Here is a 26,419-nt window from a genome sequence, read left to right as displayed (position 1 = left end):
CTTTTCATACCTACCCTACCTCTGTAGAAACTAAGTTAGAGCTTGAAAGCTTGAAAACTATTTTTTTATAGCTCATCTCGTACTGTTCACGAAAAATGAATAAATTTAAACTTAATATTGGATCCCTTCGTCTTGGTGAGGGAAAAATGCGAGTTTATGAAAATACAATTTAAATATTTCAATCCTTCCCACTAACCCCAGCCCATCCTAGTGGGGATCGGAATCATTCACCAGAATTTCAAGATGGCGGCAGATTTGAGTGCTACGGAGAAAGAAACTCTGGAAGCGCTATTGCAGGTTAGTATTAAGTAACGTATTATCCTTTTAACTTTGAAGCCTCGTAGACTGAAAAGTGGTCGAGGGGTAGCCTTTTATCTATGTAGCAATGAGCTGTCTGCTGTATGTGACACTGTGTGACAAAACACACTCCTTGGCAACGACAACGTGCATCAGACAGCTGTTGTAGATTTGATAACAAAACGTCTTGTGTGCGACTGTAAATAGATCTAAAGTAAAGTGAAGCAAATATAGACTACTTGTCAATAATCATTGCAAGTTAATTGATTAACTTATATGAGGTTACTGCAGATGTTGTTGGTTTGGGATTAGTGTTACTTCTGACCAGTGATTGTGCATATGCACAGAGGTTCCTGCTACATTTGCAGCTATATATCTTGTATTATTAAGACTCTTATAAGTAATATTGTTATTTGATTTCTCTCATCCATGCACTGTAGAGCCTTCAAAGAGACATCAACTGTTTATCAGATGACAACAGAGGCACAAGAAAGAGAGCTCTGGAGAAAATTTCAAAAGAACTATTTTCTAAGAAAACAAAGTTCTCGGCTTCAGTATTGCACGTTGCTTTTGAAGAAATCTTAAAACCCATTTTAAAACTGTTCTCAGACTCAACTGAAAAATGTAGAGAACTTGCTGTGCAGGTGGTTTCTGAGTGAGTAACTGACTAGTCGTGATAATAATATTGAGTTCTTATCAAACTATATATGTGTACTACATGGTCTATTAGTGGAGGCAAGATAGCGTCATGGTTAGTGTGTTCGCCTCAGGATTGAGTGGTCCTAGTTCGAGCCCTGGCCAGGGACATTGTGTTGTGTTCTTGGGCAAGACACTTTACTCTCACAGTGCCTCTCTCTACCCAGGTGTACAAATGGGTACCAGCGAATTTAATGCTGGGGGTAACCCTTTGATGGATCAGCATCCTAACTAGGAGGGGGTAAGAAATACTCCTAGTTGCTTCATGCTATTGAAACCAGAGATAAGCACTGGCTGCCTGATGGGCCACTTGGTTCATATGCAGACTTTGCCATACATGGTCTATTCATTGCAATTGGTTAATTTGCTTAATGAGGGTAGCACATAATGGCCCTCAGATTCCCAATCAAATTGGAATTTATAAATGTTGGCTTTGTGATAAATGGAAAACTGGAGAACCCTGTCAAAAACTATTGGTAGGCTGAGCAAGGACAAGCACTTACAACAAACTCAAAAGAAATATCAGGTCTATGGTGATCCAGTGTCTAAAGACAAGGAGTTTCTGGTTTCTAAATTTCAGATTTTTTTTGTCATTTTAGATTTGCAAAGCAAGTAACAGACTTGTCACAGTTTCTACCCTACATAATTCCGACCGTGGTCCAAAGATTAGGCCAGCCAGAAATTGTGGAGACTTGTGAGGAACTGAGGCTCTATATAGTTGAAATGCTGTGTTCTGTTGTCGAGATATGTCGGGAAAAAGTTGGTGTATATATAGATGACATGATTAAAATTCTTCAGAGAACACTTGTTGATCCATTTCATGATGTTAGGAAGGTGAGTCAGAGCAGTTATTAATAAATTGAACTGATTTTAAGAAACCTCACTAATAATTATTAGATTATGAGCTCAAGATTTCTATGACGTGTTAACTGATAAGTTAACGTGTAAGTTGATCCAGGGAAGGGGGACTGAAAAATTAATACATAACTTGCCATCACATGACCCTTTTCAGCCTTGGCCTTTTTTTCAGTCATGACTCTGGGGTATGGGCTCTTTGTACCCCTCTTCCCTCTCATGCATCTCAAAAAGTACTTAGCCAATAGATCAAACTTAACTTACAACCAGGCTAAATTTATATGAACAAAAAGATGAACAAAGAAAAAACAAAAGATGATTTAAAGTTATAATTTAGCAGTATTGTCTCTTCGTCCTGATACAGACTTCACTGTTACCACATACTGTTAGGGATAACTGTCTCTTTGCCTTGTTACAGGAGAGCTGTCGCTGCACTAACATTTTGGCTACAGCAGTTCCTGACCAGTTTTACTTCCAAGCTAATTCTTTAGTGAATCCTCTACTGAAGTCTCTCTCTCATCAACACTCAAAAGTCAGAGTGTCCTGTATAAAGGTAAGGGTAACATTGATGTTTCATCTCAGTTCTCTTTTGCCCATTGCAAGCTAATTTACCAGGGAGTATATGATGGGGGAGTGTATCACTTTGCAGATGAAGTACAACACTGTTATTTAGCTTTTTTTTAAAGTTTATTTTTATTAATCATTTCCAATTTGAACTCAGTATTGGCATCATTGCAACTCACAAATTGCCGAACGTTTGATTTTATTGCTTATTTTATATGCTTGTATTATCAATCCTTAGCTTATAAATTGATGAAGATGGTCTAACTACAAGGCAAACATATATCTGTTTTTAACTGTTAAAATTATACAATTTGTTAACATCAGGCCTTATCATACGTTTATTCTGTAGTAAGAGCACCACAGACAGTAACTATATTATTTTGTTATCTCAGGTCCATCTTACCCATGCTCTGAGAACACTGTTACATTGTAACAGTGCACACTTACTGTTGATTTTGTAATTTGTTCTTTTTAGACCTTAGGAATTGTGATTAATTGTGGCAATGGTAAAAATGTGGATGATGTGGTCTCGCACCTTGCTCAGAGAACATTTGACAGTGCTCCTACAGTCAGAGCTGCTGTGACGGGCATTGTAGGTGATTGGCTGTTAAATCTTCGAGATAGGTAAGTCATGTAACAGAGTAAGTGTGGAGGTGGAGGCAGAAGTTGAAGCTCTAGAGTGCAAAGAGGGGTATAAAAATAGCCCTCATAGTGTAATTATTTAATAATCTTACTGATAACTACTGTTTAGTTAATAGTTGTGTGACTAAATATCCTTCTTATATTTAATAGATATTCATATTTCCATAAACTGTTGCCATTGTTGATGACTGGCCTTTCTGATGAGTTACCTGACATTCAGAGGCTGGCAAAAGAGCTTATGAGCAAGGTACATGATTTATACAGTAACATTAATAAAAGTTCAATCTCAGTATAAATTTATAATAATTCAAATGTTGTCATGCACTGCTGCATAATTAGTATACACTGTATGTCGATGCTGCTTTGATGATTTCAGTTACTAGACTTTTAAGTTCTACTTTCTTTTACAGTGGTGTAATATGTCAGTCTACAGACTAAATGATTGTGTCATCTGAAATGAAAATGTATCTGTGCCAATCCCTTCAAAAACACCAGGTAAAGCACTAAACACATTTTACATTTTGTCACAGGTTGGTGAGAAATATGCATTAGAAAATGAAGAAGAATTAAAGGACAAAATGAATTTTGAGGAACTTCCCAGCTATAGACTTCCAACAGGTATTCACTGACTGTGAATGTATTATTTTTGTTTTCTCGCCATTGTCAGCCAGGCATTTTTTTTATCTTCTGTGTTTGGTAGATATAGAGCGGCCCAGTCTAGGATGCAGGGTGTTGGTTCAAAGGAACCTTTCCAAAATTTTACCTGCTGCTTTACGTGATATGGCAGATTGGACCACTGACACAAGGATTAAGGTAACAGAGGACTTGCTTTTCGCTCAAATTTTATGAAAAGTATGCTTGATTTTCCCTTGGTGCTACGGTTGAAATTGCCTGTTGTTGATAGCATTCAACCACAAAGTAATAAGTTTGCTACGGGTGTGGAGAACGAGGCTACGGGTGACTCAAAATTAATGACAGCCCTGCTAATGTAGTTAATATAGTTTAATGGGAGTACATGTACATGTAGTATGAATATCCAGTGTCAGTAATGTCTTTTATTCATTCAAGATAGTTTTGCTCGTGCTAATGTACAGTGCTTTATTACACATTCTCAAACTCATTAATAATTCATCAAGTTAAAGCAAAGAAAATCACAACCGTGATGCAGGTTTGGATACCCCCATCTTAATTAGCATACATTTGACGATTTTACTTCTCCATTTACTTCTTAGTTTTAGTTTTGATTGACAAACACTCAAGACAGTGTTTCATTGGCTATCCAAACACCTCGAATTTCAACAAATGTACTCCGCTGCTCATTGTATTTTCAGCTCTCTTCTCAGTGTTCGGATATTCCAATAAAACACTCTCTCTCGTGTTTGATATAATTATATTACTTTCAAATAATGTTTTCTTTAGTATCATTTAAAACAGTGTTTTTTTTTCTGTCCTTTGACAGGCTTCATCATTAGTTTATTTCTTACTGCTTTATGCTGAGGATAACACAACACAGCACATGGAAATATTGCTACAAGGGCTGTACAAGGCTAGCCAAGATGAAAATGAGCAAGTTGTGAAACAGGTAATAAACATTTATTGGGATAACTGGAAACCTCTGCTGTGCCATGTGCAGATTAACATTTTATTGAAAGATACTCAAACAAGCTACATGACTGTATAGTATATTGTTCCTCTGTTGTGAAATGTTTTGATTGCAAGTTCAAACATAGCTCATCATCAAAGCCTGTCAGTATACTATTAACCCTTTTATCCAAATCTCCCTTACAAAATAGAAGTCCTGCAATGTGTAGCTCTTGAATACCTGTGCTACTGATAATTACTGAAGATTTTTACTGAGTTTTATATAAAATGAATGAATAAATGAATGAATGAATGATGATGATGATAATGCTGTCCACTAAAAAGCTGACAGAGGAGATTTGCATTAAGTTGCAGTGGCTATGTCTATAATACGCTACGTACGTTTTGACCCCACCTGCTCTATCACACAACTAACTTTTGTTTGAATTGAATTTCAAAAGAATTTCAAATCTCAGTTGAACTGTGCTACCCCAACATCTGGCCTGAGTACCATATCCTTTGTTCATTTTTAAGGTTGTATCAAGTGCTGAACTAGCTGGTTGTTTTGTTGATCCTGGATTATTCTGTAAGCTTGCTCTTCCTCACCTCAAGTCAGCAGCAGGCAGCTCGGCAACTGGCTGCAGCAGCTGTTTGATGATAGTAGCTGCGTTATTAAGAGGGTGCAATCCACAGCTGCTCAAACCTCATCTCAAGGTACAAGTATGTTTGATCGTGGCCAGAATGAGAACAACCTGTCTTATTCAAGGAGCAGACTGAATTGCTTTAAAGTTAATGACTTTCTGGACACATTGCAGACCTATGACAAAAACTGTGTGCTCAGCAGAGCTGATGTAGCATCTTATTATCATATGTTACTTTGTTATCTGGAAACACTACAAATTGTAACTTCTATGTGATGGAAATACATGTTTGTCTTAGTTGAACCATGTTAAAAGAATGAGGCATAACATCTTTGAACTCTTGCTGATCTCTGCCATAGGCTATCTGTGACACAATTGCCCTACCAGACATCTGCTGCACAGAACATTTGCCATGCCAGCGCCATCTCTTGGCAACTGTCGTGGCAATTATAGACAAGGCTGGTGAAAAGAGCGGTGAACACAGTTTCACTTTGTTCTATGTGGTAATACACGTGATGGCACTACAACCACAGGGAAGCCTTGATCAAGAGGTACTGTCTGAGGGAAGATATTTCACTTAATCACTGAAGACAATTTTGTAATAATTTAGTTTTCGAAATGTCAATTTAGAATGGTTGATCTTCCAGAAGTGATAAAGACAAGGAAGATTAAGCGGATATCAGAGAATGTAAGACCCAAGGTTGTTTTCATTGCAATTTTTCACGAATTGTTTCTTTTGTGGTGTTTTATTGTAACAGGTGAATACTGTATTAATCAAACTGGCCACAGCTCAAAGCTTGGATAACATAAATAAGCTGTATGAAAGTCATATCCAGGAATTCTTAAAAAAGCTAAAAGTAAGTTAGTAGTAATGAAATATCCAATCCTCTAAAGCTGTAGAAAAAGGTATTAGACAGTCACATGATTTCCTATTGTAGTATGTAGTAACCACAGGAATTACAGGACTGGAGACACAGAGCTCTATTTACACATTACATTCCTTTGATTCAACCTTTGTAATCAATGAAAGCTTCAAATTCCTATTATTGTGCTTCAAGTCCTTTCTGTTCAATGTGTTGGAATTAAGAGTAATAATAAACTCATGTACATATGCATGCAGCTATAGTCTTTATTTTTTTAAATTGTTGTTTTAGGGGAACTACAGCTCTTGGACTCACCACTCTCCAGAGTGTCGCCTGTTTGACGTTTTGTTAACAGAATCTGGACCAGTTATTGGTCAGCATCTTGGAGATGCCATGGATATCTTCACAGAGAGTTTAGACAGTCTGAAAAAAGATCCTGAACTAAGACTTAAGTAAGAGATCAAATTATTGCTGTTGTACCTACATATCAGTTAGAGATGTAATCAGTAACAAAATTTCCTAATAATTATTATTTACTCAATAGTTATAAACTCCTGAAGACTAACATAAAGTGTCTTTTGTCAATAACTCATTTTTGTGCAACCGTTGTGCAGTCCATTAGCTTCATGGGTTAACAACAGAACCTTTATTTATTGGTTTTTACATAGTTAATAGAGCGGAATGCTGATGAAGTGTGACAAAGTTCTTTGTTGTGTGTTTTTGTTTGCTTTTATTGGCCTTGACAGGGGCAAAACACAATTATAGTTGCTACCTTCTGACAGAGGAACAAACCAATAGAAACAATTTGGTTACATAATTCAGGCATAGTGCATGACTGCAAAACAAAAGATTGTGCATGGTCATCACATGGACCCTCCAACATAACCCTTGTCATCTTTGTTTGTCCTTCGATGTTTGCTGGGCCTCATAACGATTCCCATCTATTAACTATGGTTTGTAAATTGTAAAAAAATATTGTTGCCTTGCTCATAATTTGATGAATGTGTGCAACAATATTAGTGTTCGCATCCTTCCATTTGCAGGATGTTTTCATTGCTGTCTCGTCTTCTGATGAGTGCTCCCCAGTCAGTGGACTCAGAGAAAGCATTCAGTTCATATTCAGTACATGTAGTGCAGAAACTCATCATCCCTAACTGTGTTTGGCAAGCAGGAAGGTAGGTACTTTCTTTGTCATGATGTTCATATCTGACTAACGTTTAGCTTGTTAACTGGTAGTAGTATCGGTAAGAACAGCTTTAGTTGAAAGGTATCTTCATCATCAACCTCATCTTTGCCCATATTCTTGCCCTGATCATAATGAACATCCTTTCCATCAACATTCAATTTTCTGATTGCCCATAAATGGAACTCATTGAGATTAAATAAATTCGATTTATTGTTGGGCCAGTAAGAAACAATTTCAGTTTTGGATTCATGGTTGTTTTCAGGACTGCTGCTGCTGTCCGCTCTGCATCTATCTCCTGTCTTTGGGCTTTACTGCAGTCAAACTTACTGTCTTCTACAGATGCTGAATTGATAATGAAAGATCTTCTAACTCAGGTACGTACAGTAAACAAATATTAATTAGAAAAGAAGCTAAATGCAGTTAAATCATTCTATAAATTCCTGTTTAAGTAACCAACGTCATCTTCCTCAACTTAACATGGCCAATGACCATCTTACTCTACTGCTTGTCACAAATGGCACAGTCTCTGTAGTACACTGTAATTCAGAGGAGCTCATAATTATAACAATTATACAGTAAATCCTCAAATTAGTGCCTGGGGCTCTTATTTTAAATTTTGGAGAAGGTGGGGTGGGGGTGTATTCGAGGGGGCTCTTATTTAATTTTCCCAAATCGTGGCCTGACATGATCATTTTTTTAAATATACAGTACATCACCTGCACGCAAACAACAACATCAGCTGTTTATCAACATAAAAAGCTGATCCTGAAGTTTAAATTGCGGCACCGTTAGTACTTGTAATTTTTTCCCAAGCTTAACATGTTCACAAACTGAAACAACGTACAAATCTAATACTACACGATGAAAACCATACATCCTTTGTTGTCCCATCACTCATCCACAAAATGGGGGGAGGAAAGGGTGGCGCTTATTCGAGGGGGGCACTTATTTTAAATTTTGGCCGGTAGGAGGGGCGCTTTTTCAAAGGGGGCACTAGCGAACTTAAGCAGTGACGCTTTTGCGACGCGGACGCTAACCGGAAATTAAAAGTTCTCGTTCCAGGTGTTCACTACAGCTTTTTGGTCAGGAAAGTTTGGTGTAAAATACAAACACGATGACTTTCCAGTTGATCCCACAGGTCAGAAGCGCGCCAGAATTAGCTCCACTCCTCTTCCGGTTGCCGTCCGCGTCTCAAAAACGTCGCTGCTTAAGTTCACTACTTATTTAAGGGGGGGGGGGGGGGAGGCACCAATTCGAGGATATACGATATTCACACTTTGTTCAGTTTAGAGTGTCTCAAAATCTCTTTAAAGCAGTTAATTTTTGCCGTTGCAGCTCACAACTTGCCTGGAAGACCACAACCAAACCACAAGACTTGTATCATGTAAAGCTCTGCAGAGGTTACTGCTGTCCTGCAAAGATAGTTTTACTGGTACTTTTAATTCTTTCTTTTTTTTTGCATCATTTTGATTGGCATGGCTGACCAAGCTGATTGTGAATTACAGCAAAGTTATAATTTTGATTTCCTTATAAAAAAAAATAGATATGTTGTTTTGCATTTTCAGCGGATATGCTTCATCAAGTTTACCCAGAGTTACTGAAGAGAATGGATGATAGTAGTGATGAGATACGGATTGTTGTCACAAGAACATTTTTTGCTTATTTTAAGTGAGTGCTGGACATCCTGTAAATGAGGTCTTCATATTATTGTGTATTAACTTGTCGATAAGCAATATTCTAATGGAGGGTAGGTGCCAATTGACAGATCTCCCACTTAATTATGATTATCAATAATTAATGAGATTATTAATAATTATGAGATTACTTGTGAAAACAAGTGTGTATTAACAAATAACTTGTCTTTTACACAAACAAATGATAGGAAGGGGGAATCGTGCAATTATGTGCTTGAGTATGCCCACGAATGTCATTCAGTAACCATTTGTAAATAGTCAACTAGCAGTTAGCTTGGAAATGGCACTATGTGTCAAGAATGTCACTGTAGGAGTAAGTTTAATAGTCTTGAAAATGGACAGTTATCAGTGACTAATGTTTTGGCAACTTTCGCTCAAGCTATCAAACTACTCAGTTACCATTGACAAGGTCCTTCACAGGATTCTCACCAGCCTGAGAGCTAACTGTTTTGGGGTTCAAACCACCACGTGGGAGCTCATGTTTGTGACTGTCCTGCTTGCTGTTTGTGTTCCTTTTTCTAAGGCTGTACATAGTAAACAATTTTATTATTCTGTTTTTTCCCTCAGAGCCTTTCCATCAGGTTATGACAGTGATTTGTACAAGTTACATCTGCAAGCCATGTTCAAGGGTCTTCTGGTTCATCTTGATGACCCATTAGCTTCTATACAGGTGTGTATTTGATGTAACATTGGTGACCATTTCTCCCTATTGACTTTACAGTCAATACTACATCATTATTTATCCTTTCCTAATTGAAGTCAATATTTTGTTCTGTATACATAATTTACTTCACAGGAAGCTGTGCTAAATGTATTAAAAGAAGCTGCACATGTACAACCTCTGCTTCTTAAAGAACAACTCGACATTGTTAGGCACAAACACAGAGTGGCCAGGTATTTAAAAATATGTGTATAATTTCTTCAATCTTGAATTATTGTCAATGTTGTTTTCAAAGATTAAAAATTAATGCCTTTTTGTTTCAACTCTAGGTATTGTGAGGAGCTTCTAACTCACTGCGAAACCCTCATTGCAAAGTGACGTACACTTACTAGCTCCCAGAGAGATTTGTGAAGCACTCAAGAAAGTAGGAACAAAATGTATTGAATGTACAGTACATCAGGATTTGATATAAGCCTGTGCAAATGCCAATTGATGATGAAAAGGTGTGCATGGAGACAGTGATATGCACAGGAATCATGGCTGGAATTCTTTATGCTTCATCAGTGTTTTTACCAAGGAACGCCTTTTGGGAGATTGTCAACAAAAGATTAAGACATACACAATAAGACAAATTCTTCTTTATTACATCAAAATAATAGAGAAGTGAGAATGCTATCATGAGAGAAAATGCTGGATCCCATTTTCATGTACAGTACATCTGTTCTTTAAAACGTTTTCTAAAAAACATCTTCAGTTCAACAAGGCCACTGTATGCAGACAGCACCAAATGGAATGCAAGAGAGACCTGCCTGAACTATTTTTAAGGCAAGTTATCACAAGGCCAAGATTGTAGCATTATTGATTTGAGTGAGTCATCTCTAGCTGGCGAGATGAACATTTTAAGAAAGGCAATAGTCATTGTATACCGTGTCCATAAATGTTACATGATAAAAGACTTGCTTCAAAATAAACTATTTGAACCTCAAACACTACTGTTCAGACTCTTGCATTTTCAAGTGAGAAGCACAGACTGATTTTGAAACTTCTCTGAGAATGTTTCTGGTCTCCTTAGGCAGAAGTGCTCCCAAGTTGTATTCAACTAAACCCTGCATTGTTATTTGATGAGGTTAACCACTCTGATCCGCTATAGGGTTTGCATGGATTGTTACATTCTTTATTCGCACTTCAGTAAGTGGTCGATATGTTTTCTCATTCACTGGCAGTTTCTCTAAATCATCTAATGTTTCTAAACCATCGATCACCCTGAAAAAGATAAACAGGTGACAGCAAATTACCTTTTTAAAACAAGTTGACATTGTAATAAAAGGCAATGACATAGTCTCTTGAAAAGATTTGTATATTGGCTCATCATGCCATCTTTATATCCCTCTCAGTGGGAAGGAAACATTGCATGGCTGGCAACACAGACTTCTTCCAATGGTGGGTATTAAAAGCTCTTACTATTTTTACCAAGAACATTGGCTGCTGTGGGTTTTCTAGAACCTGACTGTATACCTACTGTATACCTACAATGTCTTGTAGTGACAAAATATATTAATGATAGCTACACTTTGACCTTTGTTCAAACAACTATAAATAATAAATGTTATTTTACTATTGCGATAAGTGATAACTTACTTTCCAAATACTGTGTACTTCATGTCAAGGTGTGGCTGCTTGCCGTAACAGATGAAGAACTGTGATCCATTTGTGTCTTGTCCACTGTTTGCCATTGATACTGTTCCTCTTGCATTATGCTGGCGGTAGGTGATATTGGAATAAATTACATAAACGACAATGCATGGATGTATCTCTGAATTCTCCACCAGCATAAACATATTAAATGTTCTAGTGTGAAGCTGTGTTGTATATTTTAACAAGTCTGACAGAGTTTTGGCCAGCACCAAGGGTTTTAATTAAAAAAAAAAATATGCATGATGGTTAAAAAGGCAGTGACAGTGAACATTAAAATGTCTGATAGTGTGAGAGAGATATTGTCCAGTGTTTTCCTTGTGCAAATTCCAGACTTAAAGTCATGTTTTGTGCTCTCGTGAAATTAGAAATAATAAGACATTACCACAAATGACCTGTTAGACTGGTTTCCTACTACTGAGATTTGCTCGTTATTTCAGCCTTTTCAAAACCATCAAGACTGTGTAAAATCTTTCACATCTGGCAAGGCAGATATACCGGTAACATAGTTTCACACTAACCCGAAGTGCTGGGCTAAGTTCATCTGCAAATTTCTTTCCCCAAATGCTTTTTCCTCCTTTTCCAGTTCCTGTCAGATAAGAACAGAACAGTCTTAAATAACAGTTCAAAAGAGATAACTGATTCTAAATAATCTGCAATCCAGAAGTTTAATTACTTTAATATAAATCACAGACCTGTAGGATCTCCAGTTTGTGCCATAAAACCTTTAATATTTCTGTTGAGGACCAAAACAGAATAACACTCAAACCATTTTGTTTTAAAAAACAATACACCAGGGAAACAAATATTACTTTATAAAAAGATTGTTGACCTTTATTATTTAAGTCCTGGTTACAATTTCAAAGAATGGATATCTTATAAAGTTGTTAAGTTATTTTACGGCAGGCAAAGCTTTATTACGTGTATTTGCAAGTTTGACCAAACATTTCAATGCTACAGATGGATTTATTATGATGTCAGTCTGCTCTGAAATTATTCAGAGTAGAGAATTATGACAGAGGAAATTTAATTACTTCATTGTGATTGGCACAGAGCAGGTCAATTTATCATTAATTTTTAATTTGCACTGGAGTGCAAATTAATGCATGCATGATCATAACAATTTTCCTAATAACCCATTCACACCAACATGTTAAAAATGTTTAAAAGTGGTTTAACTAAAGAGGGTCAAAAAATTATTAGCTGCTCATACCCTGCACACCCCACAACTAAACAAGGCAAAACCTGTTTGACTGAAATATCTTACCAAGGTGGTTTAAAATTTGTCTTCTCAAAATGACTGCAAAGAGTAATTAACAAAGTGGAAAAACCTAAACCTGATATAGTTAAATTAGTTTAGTTGGTGTTGATAGGGCATAAGACACTTCCTGGCCCTGCCAGTTCATATACCGTTTCTGACCGTTTCTGTCAACTCACCTATGAAAAAGACAGTTGTCATAGTAGTTGCTTGCACAAAGAGCAAGGAAGTTCTGCAAAGGATAATAATGAAAATGCTTTTTATAAAATGATTTGCCTAAACCTGTTGTTCTAGCGTTTTCTGGGTAATCAAAGATTACTGGCAGCCGTTGGTGACTTGTGGTAAGTTTCAGATAAGTCTTAAGTCTTGCTTTCATTTATTCAATTGCAATACCAACATTGAAGTCAAAGCGAGAATTTTACTACAATGAGGATGGTAAAAGATCCTTACCTCGGACGCCTTAGGAGTATCCTCGCAGAAAAGTTCGATTTTTAAGTCCCCTAAGTCAGTGTGTAATGTGACAGACTGCAAATTCCACATTGGAGAAACAAAGTTTTCGGTTGTTTATGCCTTTGCATACATGAATAAAAGTCGTAATAGAAATCTAAAAACATTGAAATTCGAAACATTTCTTACTCACCATCTTTTTAAAACAAAATTTTAACGAAGCAACGCCTAGCGCGAAGCTCAATTAAGACTAAAACGTTACGAAAAATACTTCAGTTCAGTTTGCTTGTTCCGCCATCTTGACTTTACATTCGCCTCCTTTCAGAGAACAGGGTTACCAAGCTTCGAGGGTTCTTACACGACGAGGTTAGTCGATGTGATTTAAATAAATTGAAAACTTCATTGTTATGGTTTAAAAACATACTGGAAAATGCCACGAAAAAAACCTTTTAGTAATAAGCAGAAAAAGAAGCAATTACAGGAGAAACGGGAAAAGAAACGGGTGAAAAACTTTGGTATGTTTACATCCAAAGAGCTTGACTGTATCAAACATGTACAAATATAATGTACAATATTTGGTATCTTGTCTTTTTTAATTGCTCTGCTGTTATGAGCTGATTTTTGTCTAGTTCTGTTTAGCAGTCTAATTGCATAAGTGGTTTTAAACTTCTTTTTGAATGATTAATCCAAACATGGCGTTAATTTCAGACGAAGAAAACAAGTCTTCAAACGGAAACTCAGCGGATACAGAAGGCGAGGAAGAATCGGAGATAGGAGAGAAGTCACTCGACAAAAACACAGCAGCTGCTAATAAACTTCACTATCAACCGGTTTCTCATCTTCAAGACAAAAACAGAAAACATGACCCAAACAGGTACTCGCTACCTTCGAGTATTTTGCTAAGTGTCAAAGTACGGAGAGTAAACGCAATTAAATGGACCTTCCTTGATTTTTTTCGAAATGACAATATATGTCCTGATTTAATTGCCCTTCTTGAGGTTTTTGGAGTTGCTCAGGCGTGCTGTAAAAAACTATTATTCAAAAAGAGGTGTTGCAAGCAGTTTAAGCTTAGTATATGTATGTAACCAAACGTAAAGGGGATTGTAGAGTGTAACTTGTCCTCAATGATTTGGGATTGAGGAAAAGGTCGTTAATTAAATCCCTGTTAGTGTTATCATTATGTTATTTTAGGGTACATGTCATTTACAGTATCCAGTTCAGTTAGTAGTCCAACTTATTACTTCTTTCAGATATGAATACAAACATATTCTTATTTTTCAGGCTTTCTTTGCAAAAGCACCAAAGTTAAAATATAGTTTTATATGCTACACTTTTTCTCTAACTATAGCATATAAAAATTATAATTTCTTGAAGTTACCATTTATTAACTTAAAGATTATATGATTTAGCAGCCGAAATAATAGTAGTAATTATAATAAACGTTTAGCAAGCAAAACTGACAATGGACGGATTGAAAATTACTAGAAAAAAGTTCTGTACTGACCAGTAACTTTATACAAGTCTTTTATCACCAGTAAATAGCCGGTAACATCATAGCTGAACAACCCCAATCAGTTTCAATGGACCAGATTTATAACTCTATCAGGTGACAAACACTTCACTTCTGCTCCAGCGGTTGAAACATCCATCACCAAAAACAGTTCTTTTCAGAACTACCCTCACCCAGATGACCACACTAGAAAAACTGCAGGCACTCCTTGGTTCAAACCCTTTACTATTGTGTTTCTATTATTAACAAGTGCTATATTTATATTTTTAGATATCGTTTGCAGTTTGATCGTGAATCTAAGGGTGAAATTGAAGCCAGAAAAAAGGCAGCACAAGAACCCCTGAAATATGTCTCAGAGGTATGTTTAAAATTAGGCTGTAAATAGAGACAAAATGTTGAAGAAAGAGGCAGCTCATTGTTGAGAAGTTTGTGGAAAACCTTCTCAACTGTCAAGAGTTATGTTACTGTGAATCCATGTCTGTAACATCTTTAAAACAAAATGTAATATATTTTGTCACATTCGATGTTAAAGCATGTTCAAAGTCATTGTCTGGCTTTTCATGGCAAAATTGTAATGTTCAAGGTGTATTGAATTATATTTAGGGATCAAATGACATTAATTCTAGGAACACCTGGAAGTTGGTCTTGAAACTACTTACAAGCCTGGATCAGGTATGTACAAATAATTTGTTAAAGGTCTGGTAATAATGATGAATTGTAAATGATAAATGGAGAACACGAACCATAGAAAGCTCTGAAACATAGCAGGCTTTTGTGGTTAAAAAACAATTCAGGAGTGAAGTCTTGGGAAAGTAGATGCAAGTTACAGTAAATCCCAAGGTATGCATTGTTGATACAGCATGTTTTTTTTTTAGCTTGGTGGCAATTTGCCTGCCACTGACATAATCCTAAGTACAATTTGTGGTTCAAGAAAATATATGCAGATACCCACGTCAAGGAGATTTATTCGAAAATCCAAGGGGAGGAATTTTTCTTCACTGTGAGAACTGAGATAGAAAGTTTATAAATCCTCGATTGCCTTGATGTGCTTACTCTTGATTAATTTTCATTAAGTGTAAGCAAGGAGAATTATAAAATGACTGATTGAAATTAGAATTAATATTAATACTTCATAATTAGATTAACATGTTCATGTGTTGACAATTAAATTGACATTCCTAGTGCTGGACATGCCTAAAAGGCCACCTTGGAAATACAGCATGAGCAAGGAACAAGTGGAGAGATCTGAGCGAGAAATGTTTGAAAACTTCTTGGACAGGATTTATGATGAATATAAGCTCTCTGAACTGAGTTACTTTGAACGTAACTTGGAGGTAAAAATTTGTGTAATGCAACATGTAAGTTCACATGACCAATTAAATAAAAGTTTTGAAGCAGACCGGTTAGACAGCAAGGGAAATGATATTTATAAATATTCCTTAATTGGAGGTAAAAATTTGAGTAACGCAACATGTAAGTTCCCATGCCCAACTAAATAAAAGTTTTGAAGTAGACTGGTTAGGTAGCAAGGAAAATAATATTTATGAATATTCCTTAATTAATCAGCAAACAGAACATGACAGACAATTTCTGAACTCATTTGGGGCTTGTATCACCACAGTACTGCTTGAAATTAATGTATTTATTAATAAAGGGTATTTTAATTGATTAAATTAATATATTTTCAATTTTATATTACAGACCTGGAGACAGCTTTGGCGAGTGTTAGAAGTTTCAGACATAGTTGTTCTTATAACAGATATTCGACATCCGGTAAGGTTTGACCTGTTAAATTGACTTAATTAGCCATACACAATAATTAGTACTGTGTTGCCCATGCATATTATTGTTTCTAATTAACAATTAGATTATGAGCTCGAGATTTCTATGAGGTGATAGTTAATGAGGCGGAAGGCCAAATCAACTATCACCACATAGAAATCGAGAGCGAATAATCTAATTGTTTTAGTACAATTCTTACTAAAATTTACTTCAAATAACTGTTTCCAATTATTTCTTGACATAATATTAAGCTTTGCACCTGAAAAAGGTTGCTCGGATTGAATTGTCATTTAAAATTGAAGTTGTGTGTGCGCGTGCATCAGTTTTTTCTATAATTTCAAATTTTTAGAGTCAAGAAACTGTTAATGTCCTTTGTTTAGTCCTCTCAGGAATTGAATTAGCTATTTACATCTAAACTTTCTTCCAAAACTTCAGAAAGGGGATGGAGATTTTGCATTTCATGGAGGACCCACAGCCACTGCACTCTAATGGCTGATAGCATACGAGTAGCTCAGCCAATCAGATTGCAGCATTTGCATTAGTATACTAATAGAATTCTACTAATTATTTTTACATTATGATTTCTTTCATTGTCTATGCAACTAGGTTCTCCATTTCCCTCCAACTGTGCACAATCATGTTGTGCAGGATCTGAAGAAGGAATTAGTGTTAGTCTTAAATAAGGTAACAAAACAGATGGGATGTGCAGAGGCCAAAGGTTAATTTTATTAGAGTTGTGTTTCTAGGCTAGTGCGTTGCTTTCGCAGTGCTCCTCTCCACTGTGAAGTGTGCTGGTCAGCAAAGTGAATGCAGTTACAGGAAAAATCCATACCCACCCCGGCATTATTGGAAATTCTGAAGAGGATGATGATATTAAAAGTGAAAACCTGTTGAATCAGATGCATTTTTATTGTGTGCACATGGGTTGACAGAAAAAAAAAATCAGCCAGTAATTCAGTGCTTAAGTTAAATAACTCACTCACTGCCTGGCTGTTAATTTGCTGCAGATTGATCTTGTGCCTCCTGAGGTAGTGACAGCTTGGAAGCAGTACTTTAAATCCAAGTTTGAACATCTCAAAGTTGTGTGTTTTACATCATTTCCTAAGGATGAGAATGAGCGCAAGAAGGATCCAAGCAAAGGTAGTGAACTTTTCAACATTGTACAAGGCTGATAGTGCTTATTGTAATGATATTTAGCCAGTCAAGAAGGATCTTGTAGGAGATGCCGCAGCCATTAGTAAGTGGCCTGGATTCCAGATCAAGCAGTACAGGCATGAGCCCTGGCTGGGGTGATTATACTGTGTTCTTGGGCAAGCCAGTTTATTCATTGGTAGTAATTCTCTTTGAAGGAGACCTTATATCAGGCTCTCAGTGGGGTTAACCATCAACCATAAAATGGTCTAAAAATCAACCGTCAACTGTCAAATAACAAAACTCAACAACTGAAAATTGAAGCATTGACCATCAAAAAGTTATATTTTATTAACTACCAACTGTCAAAGGTTACCTCTATGGCATTGAGACCCTCTTATATGAGAAAGATGCCCCTGTTTGTTCACAAGAGCTCATTATTTGTGAGGGAGAGTCTAAACGATAGGGGTAGTTCAATAGCACAAGTTCATTTGAATACACTGCAGATGGACCCACTGTAGACAAATTAGCATTGACTTTCAATTTGATTTTTTCTCCCAATAACAGTTTTATCAAAGCGTCGCCGTCGCAAGAGAGGTTTCTTTCCTGTTGGACCCAGGGCTCTTCTTGAAGCTTGTGAAAATTTACGTGGAGATAGAAGTATGTAGTGTTCTGCTTCTGGAGTTAAGTGGACATTTAAATATGATATTTGGAGTAAAAGATGTAATTTTGTAAAAATAAGAAACAAATACATTCCTACAAAATGTAGGTATTCTTTTCTTATGATGTTAATTCCAATCAATTATCCTGGAATCGATTTTTTCTTTGTAAAATTAATGTATTTTGGGCTGATTCGTTCATCAACTTTTTTCTTTGATCTGTCACGATTTATCCTTATTTAGTCGACCTTAGCAGCTGGGCGAGAAAACTCAGTGAACAAGAAAAAGGAGAGGAAGAAGGAATTCTTTATGATGACTATGGCAGTTCTGACGAGTCTGAAGGTATATCTTGGCTCTATCTCATTCACTCGTCACTTATCAAACAATTGCACTTGGAGGTTGGATTGCCAACACTGCTGGCTTCAAGATCTGTTGTGTTTTCTTCGTTGCAGAGGAGGAAGGCGGTAGTTTTGAAGATGTAGAGCACAACGAGAATATCTTGACGTTAGGCTTAGTAGGTTAGTGCACAATAACACAATTACATTACAATTTTTCGTGGAACTACCCTGTACCAGTACTCAAGGAACGTCCAACAAGAAAAACAAAACAAGCACACAAACATCGTTTGGGGATCGTTGAGTACTGAAGGGAAAGAGCGGTGAAAGTTTTTCCCTGATGTGCCTGTAATACCTGCAGGTCTCCGCGTGCAAATTTCGCCTCCATGTCCTTCGTTTGCAGTGTTAGTCCAAATAAGAGCATGAACTGCCCTTTTTGGAAGGTGATAGAAGTTGGTCTTGTTTGTTTGTCTTGAATATCAAATCTTTAATCCTGTTTGACTGTTATTTTAGGGCATCCAAATGTTGGAAAATCTTCTCTTCTTAATGGCCTTGTTGGACACAAGGTTTGTACCTTCCAATTCTCTTGCTTTCTACTTCTCTCCACTTGTGGTCCTTCAAGGTCGTGAATTTTTTTATCCTCAACAGGTTGTGAGCACATCTCGTACGCCCGGTCACACCAAACACTTCCAGACCATATTTCTAACAGCAAATGTCAGGCTGTGTGACTGTCCTGGATTAGTATTCCCCTCTATTGTTGGAAAACAACTACAGGTATGCTTTAGTAACGTTTGGGTGATTGTTAAAACAGCTTATGTTTACAGTGCGTTTATGTTCTTAAGTAGTCTTTATTCGCCTCATACCACTCCTAATTACGGCGACTTGAGGTTCCTGAGTAGCCTTGGTTCAGTGTGAGAAAATTGAGTTAGTCTTCGAAGTTCAACGGGTCGGGCTGGAGGAAGAGGATCCGCTGGCCAATTGGCCACTGTAATTAAATGTTATGTTATGTCGCGTGTCGTGTTGTGTCGTGTCGTGTCGTGTCATGTCTTTTTCTGTCTTGTCTTGTCTTGTCTTGTCGTGTCGTGTCGTGTCGTGTCGTGTCGTGTCGTGTCGTGTCGTGTCGTGTCGTGTCGTGTCGTGTCGTGTCGTGTCGTGTCGTTCCGTGCCGTGTCGTGCCGTGTGATATCATGAATTCATTGCTTATTTGTCTGACTGCACGCAGGACGGTTATCGCAAAGTAATATGCCATAGAGCACCTCGAGCCCAGAATGTAAAATATGAAATCGCAACTGCCCTTAACACCGCAAGTGATCTTACCGCGGTTACTTTGCTTTCTTAACTTTAGATACTGTCTGGAATGTATCCCATCTCACAAGTACAAGAGCCCTACACTGCTGTGGGATATTTAGCTGCTAGAGTACCCCTAGTTGATCTCTTGCAGTTGGTACACCCGTTGAATAGAGCTGATTCTGATGACGAGGGAGGGGCCGTAGGGGATGAAAACCACCCTTGGTCAGCTTGGGATGTGTGTGATGGTAAGGTGAAGCCACAAATTGACTTCTGCGAGCAGTGCTTCTTGTTTCGAACAGTGTTAGTAGTGACATACTGTTGTGCTGCATCGGCGGGCGAGAGAAACACTTAGCCATTTGTCAACTTGAACTTAACCGCCGTAGCAAGTATGTGAAGTTTTGAGCGTTAGCCTTTCGTCAGTGCTAAAGCAAGGCGAAGCTCTGACGAGGCCGGGCCAACGTTGAGGGTCCGGTTTTTCGAAGTCTTGATAACGCTATCCAGCGGATAAATCGGTATTCAGTGGATAAATGTTGACAAAACAAACCACGCTATCCACTGGATGGTGATTTATCCGGTGGATAGCGTTGTCCACCTTTCGAACAACCCGGGCCAGAATGTCAGCTTCACAAACTGGTTACGGCTGTTAATTCATCTTTATCGAACGCAAGATGATAAATTACTGAGTGCTTCACTTCAGACACTGTTAATTTTACCAATATCAGCTGAACTGCAAGTTGATGAATAGCTTCCTCCTAACATACATTTTTTTGTTTATCGCAGCCTGGGCCCATAAAAGGGGTTTCCTGACAGCAAAGGCGGGTCGCACCGATGTATATCGAGCAGGTAGGTTTCGAAAATCGGAGAAAGAAGAAATGCAGGAAACTCTTCAGTTAAGTCTCAGTCTCAATCACTGGCTGAGCCTGCAATATTCAATAGGGATGTTGCTTAGTCACGCGAAGTGCGTCGCGGTAATAAAGTGACGGAAGTTGGCATAGTAGTTCTGATTCGAAATAAAGAATCGGACTCTCTTCGGGAACTCTTCGGGAACTCCTCGGGTGCACCGCTTACATACTAACAAGTTGGCCCTTGGAGATATTATGCAGGAAAACGCCCCTTGTTTGTGCACCTGTCAATGCGATAGTAATCTGTGATGTATTATGTCTCTCTACTCTGCTCACGCGGGGGATTTTAGAGCGAAGCCGTTAAAATAATGTGTCTTTTGGTTTATTTCGTAGCCAATAGTCTCTTACGACTGGCGGTAGATGGAAAGATCGTGATGTGTGTATATCCGCCAGGTTTCATTTCAAAAAAAGGTCAGTTATTCCTTTCATTTCCAAACTCGAAACTTCTGATATCATCACCCCTAAGTTTCTGCATGCATTTCTTTTCATGTCATTTCTAAGGACTTGTTTCCACATCAAGACAATTTACATTAGTTGATTCTATCACAGAGCGGGTCACTACAGCACTTCGGTCTCTTTGACTATAAATAGTAATTTTAATCAATCCGCTCGAAGCTCAATTGTACTCAGTGACCCCTGCAATCGCGGAAACGCATGCAGCTAGTATATAAGGTGCGGGAGAAAACTTCAAGCTGACCGTAGCCGCGGAAAAACATGTAATCGATTGCACGTGTGGTAGGTAGCGTTTGCGACGCAGGCTAGGTAAGGAAAAGTCACATAATGCCTTAATTTTCTTAACAGCTGAATGGCAGAATCACCCCGAAACAAAGGAGATTGCGCTTCTTCAAGAAAGACACTCGGAAAGCAGACGGTTACGGCAACAGGAAAATGAAGCAGACGAATTTTCATCCCATCTACTTGCTCCCCCAGGTAGGGGCAGGAGAAGTGAGAGACCAAGTAGTGACGGAGACGACGAACAGGAAGGGGAGGAAACTGACGTCGTCTCCTCTAATCCATTTGCCCTTTTATCCGACGAGTGAAATGACAATTGGAAGGAATTCAGGTCATCGGCGTAATGGAAGAGAGCCGATTCAATTAAGGTTGCCAGTAGCTTAAACTCGGATGTTCGGCCAGCAGCTAAACCAGGTGTGTGCGTTACTCATCGCTTGCCTCCACGGAGAACACGGAAAATAAACGAAAGCAAAGAAAAATCTGGAAGGATACTAATGTAACGCCGGCGAATTTTGATTCTTGGTTGTGGAAGGACTGAAGTGCGAAAGCTGCAGATAAACTGAAAAGAGAGGATTTCTTAATTCAGTGCTGTGACTTTAAAAGAGCAGCTGGAGAACATGTAAGGGATGACTTAAGTCCCTCTAGAAACTTCAATGTTGTGTATACTTACACATTGAAATGAATTGATTTGTTCAATCTCAATACACCGTGATTACGTTTTCGTCTTTATCTCGTTGACATTGAGCTGTTTTAACGTGAAAATCAGAAATGTAAATAGCAATGCATGGAAAATAATTATCATATCCTATCAGGCTGTTATTCAATTTACATGTCTGGATAAAAAAAAATATTGATTTCTTCTGCAAAATGTTTCAGAGGAGATGGAAGAGTTTTATCTCTAGTAAAACCAGTTGAGACAAACAAGAGTACACTCCATTTTTATAGTAATTTTTTCAGGTCTTTTTTTTCCAGTAGTGTTATGGCTGCATTCGCATCTACCGTCACGTCTACTCATTTTTTAGTGTTTAGAACAGCGATCACTGGCGCCGGTTTTTAGCCTATTTGCCCGGGTGGATACACTGTTTAAAAGTAACGTACACATAAGTGTATGCGGACTCAAAGTACCGTTGTGAGCTGTTTTGGTCAGAAATAGCGAGTAAATTTTTACCACTTTAGGCTGAAGTGTAGCTTGCGAGCAGGCTTACCTTTTGAGTCTCACGCGCGAGCGAAGCAATCCTGCAGGAGAAGTCTGGCTTCACCGTTCGCGCGTGTGGTCCTCAAACATGAGCCTGTTCGCAGGCTAACTGTAGCGGGGACGGGGGGGGGGGGGGGGGGGCGTATCTTACATTGTGGTCCAGAATTCAGTATGCTGTTAAGATGAAATTTTTCTCCGGACAAAATCGGGGAATTCGAATCCTTTCTCAAATTTGACACGAGGACAAACCGAACTTGTGATAGTCTAATATAAGAGGTGTGGAAGAGGGTTTGCGTTTTGGTTCAGTTTTGAAAGGGTAACGAACGAGAATCCCCAAGTTTGGTATGAAATAGTGTGAGGGTTTCGCGAAAGGAACCGCCCTTCCCCGTGTCTTCATAGCGCCGTTAGGTCTTGAGCAACTAACAAGCGCAAGCCGTTTAACAACCAAGCAGCCATCCATCGTTTACTAGCAGATTTTTTTTATTCAACCTTAACCAAAATTAACAGAATATCTGAATGATGATGGTCTTCATGATTACAAAATAAATGCTTTGCTCTATACATGTACAGATGCTTGTAGGATATATCCTGTCATTCGGATGATGATGCTTTAAAATTTTCTTCGTTACACATACTGTTTCGGTAGTGCAGGCTCATCTTAAAATTGTCCTCACACTGTAAGGGCCTTTTTTGGTGCTGCATTCATAGTACTGTATCCAAATGTCATTCCATATCGGAACTTCTCACCTGCAAGAATACCAAACAACACCAAGTAAGGGAAAAATCGATCGAAAGTCGATCGAAAGTCAGATATAAGCCTTTGAACTGATTCGTAAAACTGCTGAATTCTTCGCCGTCATGTTGCATTTCATAGCGCCTGGTTTATCGTAGACTGCGAGCAGTCTCTCTTTTCCTCAATCCATGGAGAAGAACGCAAAACAAGTGAGCGCGCGAGCGTGACTGCGAGCGTGACGTGCCAGCCGCGAGTAGCGCGGGCGCCGGAAGACGAGCGGTCCGCGGCCCCGCATACTTGTGTTGCGTTCTTCTTTGCGTTCTTCCACACGGATTTTTGAGCGAAAGAGAAACTGCTCGCAGTCTAGCTTTATCGAGAAAAAGAAAATAAGCATAAATTTACTGCTTTCTCATATTCACGCTCAGAGACCAAACTCCTCCCTCCCTAATCCCGTCTACCGTCTTATAACGTTTGACACGCGGGACTAACAACAGTCTCATTTTTTCCTTCGTCGATCGACAGGTTGGCGAAAAGCAAAGGAAAAACTGCTGCGAGGAAACGGCTGCGCGAAGACTGAAAACGGGGAGCGAGGTCAACTTTCCCGCTCTTGAGATTGTATGGTTCAAAGAGACCTGCTTGTAACTTACATAAGAGTCAATACGTTACCTGGCACGTGTCCAGTGTAGTGCGGAACCTGACCCGAATCCTTCACGTAAATCGGCTTGGTGTCGACTATTTTAATCTCAGGACGGACAACTGTCACGGGCAGATCCTTAACACGCTTCAGCCGCTCGCTTTCATTGGTGAACTCACATAGCGCTTTATTCGTCAACAGTGGGTATCCCACGCCCATTTCACCCCTAGCCCGCGGGACAAATCCGGTGTATCCCGACATGAGGAATTTCTTCGGGTCGTCGTTACTCATGATGAAGGGAGAAAGCGAGTGCTGTAGCGCTTGGGGTGAGAAGTAGGCTTTTGGCCTCACTGTGATTGACTTTAGTGGAGTCTTGTACTTAGTACTGATCAGAGTTTTATCGGAAAGAAGTTCCTGCGGGACTTCTTTGCCTCTTTGTAGCTCTGCGATGGTTCTAAGATCGCGGATTTTCCGATGGTGTTTGACTTGATCTTCTTGGAAGCTGGCAATGGCGCTAAGGCAGGTGTCTGCGTACGGCTTTCCAAAGTAATGTTCTCCTTTGGGTATGTAACCTGAAAAAAAGTAGACTTAGCTTTGTTACATAAAGCGCAAACGATTGGATATTTTGACGTCACTTGAGTTGGTCCACTGACAAGTCACGCATGTTTTGCAGGACTGTTGAGGATTTGAAGCGTTCGGTCTGGCGCCGGCCAAGCACTACAAAACCGACTGGCGTTGAATTCGCCAATTTGTGTGCTTAATTATTATGCTTCTTTAGAAAGAGTTGTAATCTATAAAACATCTTTTCGTTCCTCGACATATCAAATCACAGTCAATTATTTTAAAATAATAGAAAAATAACAATGGGCGGCAAGACTGATTCACATCGTACGATAAACATTCTTTACAGCAGTAATTTTGAAGTTTACGCTTGACAAAAAAGCCAGATATTTAATAATCTTTGTTTATTTTGCTCTTTCAAACTTTCAAACTTGTTTTTATGAATTGCGTGTCACTTTAAAAGTCGAAGATTCAAATGTATAAAAGCGAGTGACACGGGCAAATATAACAAACAAAAGTTTATCACAGGTCAACGATCTTGATGGGCAATGCATACATTACATTTATTTTAAAGCCCTTGAAAACGAGTCAGGTCGCTTCCTTGGAAACGACTGTAAACTGTGGAACCACAGAGTCACACAACATGAAAACATTCGATCGTCCGCTCTCTTAACATTTTGAAAACTAATTTAAGAATTTATAGTATCGCTTTTGCTTGATTAAATTCAATTTATTAATTTTCCTAGTAAAAATTGTCGGTCTCTTTGATGTTGTTACTTAAATCGCAAAAAGCGAATTGCGCGGACAAAGACGGTTCAGGGTTTGTTACTGTGAAATTCTTTCGATCTGTTTTCTATCGGCAGGAAAATGGTTCAGCGGTGTTCGATGGCAAGGCAAGGTAGCATTATTCAACATTTACCCTTGTCAATAAAGGCTTAGTTTCGTTTCAGCTGTCTGCTACGTAGAGCTCTCGCGAAAAAAGGCTTTGACGTTCCTCTGTGTATCGAAGATTATAATGTAGGATTAGCTAATCGCTTAAACATAGAACGGAGTTGACCAAGCATTAGCTAGTATTAAAGAAACAGTATTGTTTCACTCGCTTACCCGTGTAATTCGGAACCATCTCGTCGCACAGTTTTTGATCGCCAAGATTCAAACTTCGCGTGGCTATCAGAGCTCGTCTACCATCTCTCGGTGGTCGAGGCTGCGGAGTGATGTCGGATAACACCGGCTTGCCAGAACTCGCCACGGAAGATGTCGTCAAAAGTTGCGAGGTAGTTCTGCCGAATGTATCGCCAATTTGGTACTTGAATTGTGGACAGTAACCACAATACCTGTGTAAGAAACGGAACCGTATTAAAGACATCAAAACTCGCTGGTGAAATGATGTCAAAAAGTTTTAAAAGCGTTTTCGAGAACCAAGCAATTTATCGACAGACATGCCCGCGCAATAAAACAAATATGTGATATAGTGCTTTTAGCGATTACTTACCCCGGGATGTGATAGGGATCGGGAGTCATAAGCGTAGATTTTCTGGTTCCCCTCATTTTTGCTACCAGAAAATTTCAACCGAATGAAAGCGTGATCTTAGAAACGCATAATTCACTTGGCCACTCAAGTCCAACTTGAAGGACAATTGACTAATAAATATATTATGCTTAATTATCCGTATGACATCATTTAACAATAAGACACAGAGACCGCGTGACCCCATGGGAATTTTAGCAGATAGCGTTTTGTATTTGCATGTAAATTTTTTAAGTCTATAGGCGGTCTCTTTTATTTTCAATTATATGTTATCATTATTCTCAGCTTAATTTAAGATAAGCGCTTTTCTCGCCCGATCGTGAGTCGACAGAGCAGCGATGCAGTCACGG

General features: G+C 38.5%; 4 protein-coding genes across 6 annotated transcripts; 2 read left to right on the top strand and 2 right to left on the bottom strand.

Moving 5' to 3' along the window:
- Window positions 1–9: 9 nt before the first annotated feature.
- On the top strand, window positions 10–10,667 carry LOC110050743 (dynein axonemal assembly factor 5-like). The gene is made up of 20 exons (XM_020756678.2): window positions 10–297; window positions 738–952; window positions 1,593–1,827; window positions 2,267–2,401; window positions 2,888–3,036; window positions 3,205–3,301; window positions 3,585–3,672; window positions 3,755–3,867; window positions 4,514–4,636; window positions 5,170–5,349; window positions 5,636–5,827; window positions 6,035–6,133; window positions 6,431–6,591; window positions 7,183–7,314; window positions 7,588–7,699; window positions 8,661–8,757; window positions 8,891–8,993; window positions 9,587–9,689; window positions 9,816–9,913; window positions 10,010–10,667. The coding sequence occupies exons 1-20, from the start codon at window positions 244–246 to the stop codon at window positions 10,056–10,058; spliced, it is 2,535 nt and encodes an 844-aa protein (XP_020612337.2). The 5' UTR covers window positions 10–243; the 3' UTR covers window positions 10,059–10,667.
- Window positions 10,304–13,396, bottom strand: LOC110050742 (peptidyl-prolyl cis-trans isomerase-like 3). 3 transcript variants are annotated; one of them, XM_020756676.2, is made up of 7 exons: window positions 13,271–13,396; window positions 13,081–13,155; window positions 12,810–12,862; window positions 12,068–12,108; window positions 11,894–11,961; window positions 11,319–11,437; window positions 10,304–10,943 (listed from the first exon to the last, which is right to left on the bottom strand). In XM_020756676.2, exons 1-7 carry the CDS (start codon window positions 13,271–13,273, stop codon window positions 10,808–10,810), a joined length of 495 nt encoding a protein of 164 aa, XP_020612335.1. In that variant the 5' UTR covers window positions 13,274–13,396; the 3' UTR covers window positions 10,304–10,807. The 3 variants fall into 3 exon arrangements, with proteins under 3 accessions (XP_020612335.1, XP_020612336.1, XP_089130753.1); XM_020756677.2 differs by lacking the exon at window positions 13,081–13,155 and having other exon boundaries at window positions 13,271–13,393; XM_089274627.1 differs by lacking the exon at window positions 13,271–13,396 and having other exon boundaries at window positions 13,081–13,170.
- A 12-nt stretch (window positions 13,397–13,408) lies between these two features.
- On the top strand, window positions 13,409–22,342 carry LOC110050737 (guanine nucleotide-binding protein-like 1). Its single transcript, XM_020756669.2, has 17 exons — window positions 13,409–13,592; window positions 13,786–13,951; window positions 14,858–14,945; window positions 15,214–15,259; window positions 15,770–15,921; window positions 16,289–16,360; window positions 16,976–17,053; window positions 17,377–17,509; window positions 18,068–18,160; window positions 18,403–18,501; window positions 18,612–18,677; window positions 19,008–19,060; window positions 19,143–19,268; window positions 19,840–20,029; window positions 20,565–20,627; window positions 21,020–21,097; window positions 21,488–22,342. The coding sequence occupies exons 1-17, from the start codon at window positions 13,508–13,510 to the stop codon at window positions 21,724–21,726; spliced, it is 1,827 nt and encodes a 608-aa protein (XP_020612328.2). The 5' UTR covers window positions 13,409–13,507; the 3' UTR covers window positions 21,727–22,342.
- A 730-nt stretch (window positions 22,343–23,072) lies between these two features.
- On the bottom strand, window positions 23,073–26,178 carry LOC110050739 (ciliary microtubule inner protein 2B-like). The gene is made up of 4 exons (XM_020756672.2): window positions 26,034–26,178; window positions 25,646–25,875; window positions 24,013–24,552; window positions 23,073–23,360 (listed from the first exon to the last, which is right to left on the bottom strand). Exons 1-4 carry the CDS (start codon window positions 26,087–26,089, stop codon window positions 23,284–23,286), a joined length of 903 nt encoding a protein of 300 aa, XP_020612331.1. The 5' UTR covers window positions 26,090–26,178; the 3' UTR covers window positions 23,073–23,283.
- Between the last annotated feature and the right edge of the window lie 241 nt (window positions 26,179–26,419).

This window comes from Orbicella faveolata, unplaced genomic scaffold (genome assembly GCF_042242905.1).
Source record: "Orbicella faveolata isolate gen_17 unplaced genomic scaffold, um_ofav_v1 contig_36, whole genome shotgun sequence".
Classification (NCBI taxonomy): Eukaryota; Metazoa; Cnidaria; class Anthozoa; order Scleractinia; family Merulinidae; genus Orbicella; species Orbicella faveolata.
The sequence above is the reverse complement of the archived record's forward strand: the minus strand, read 5'-3'. Positions and strand labels throughout refer to the sequence as shown.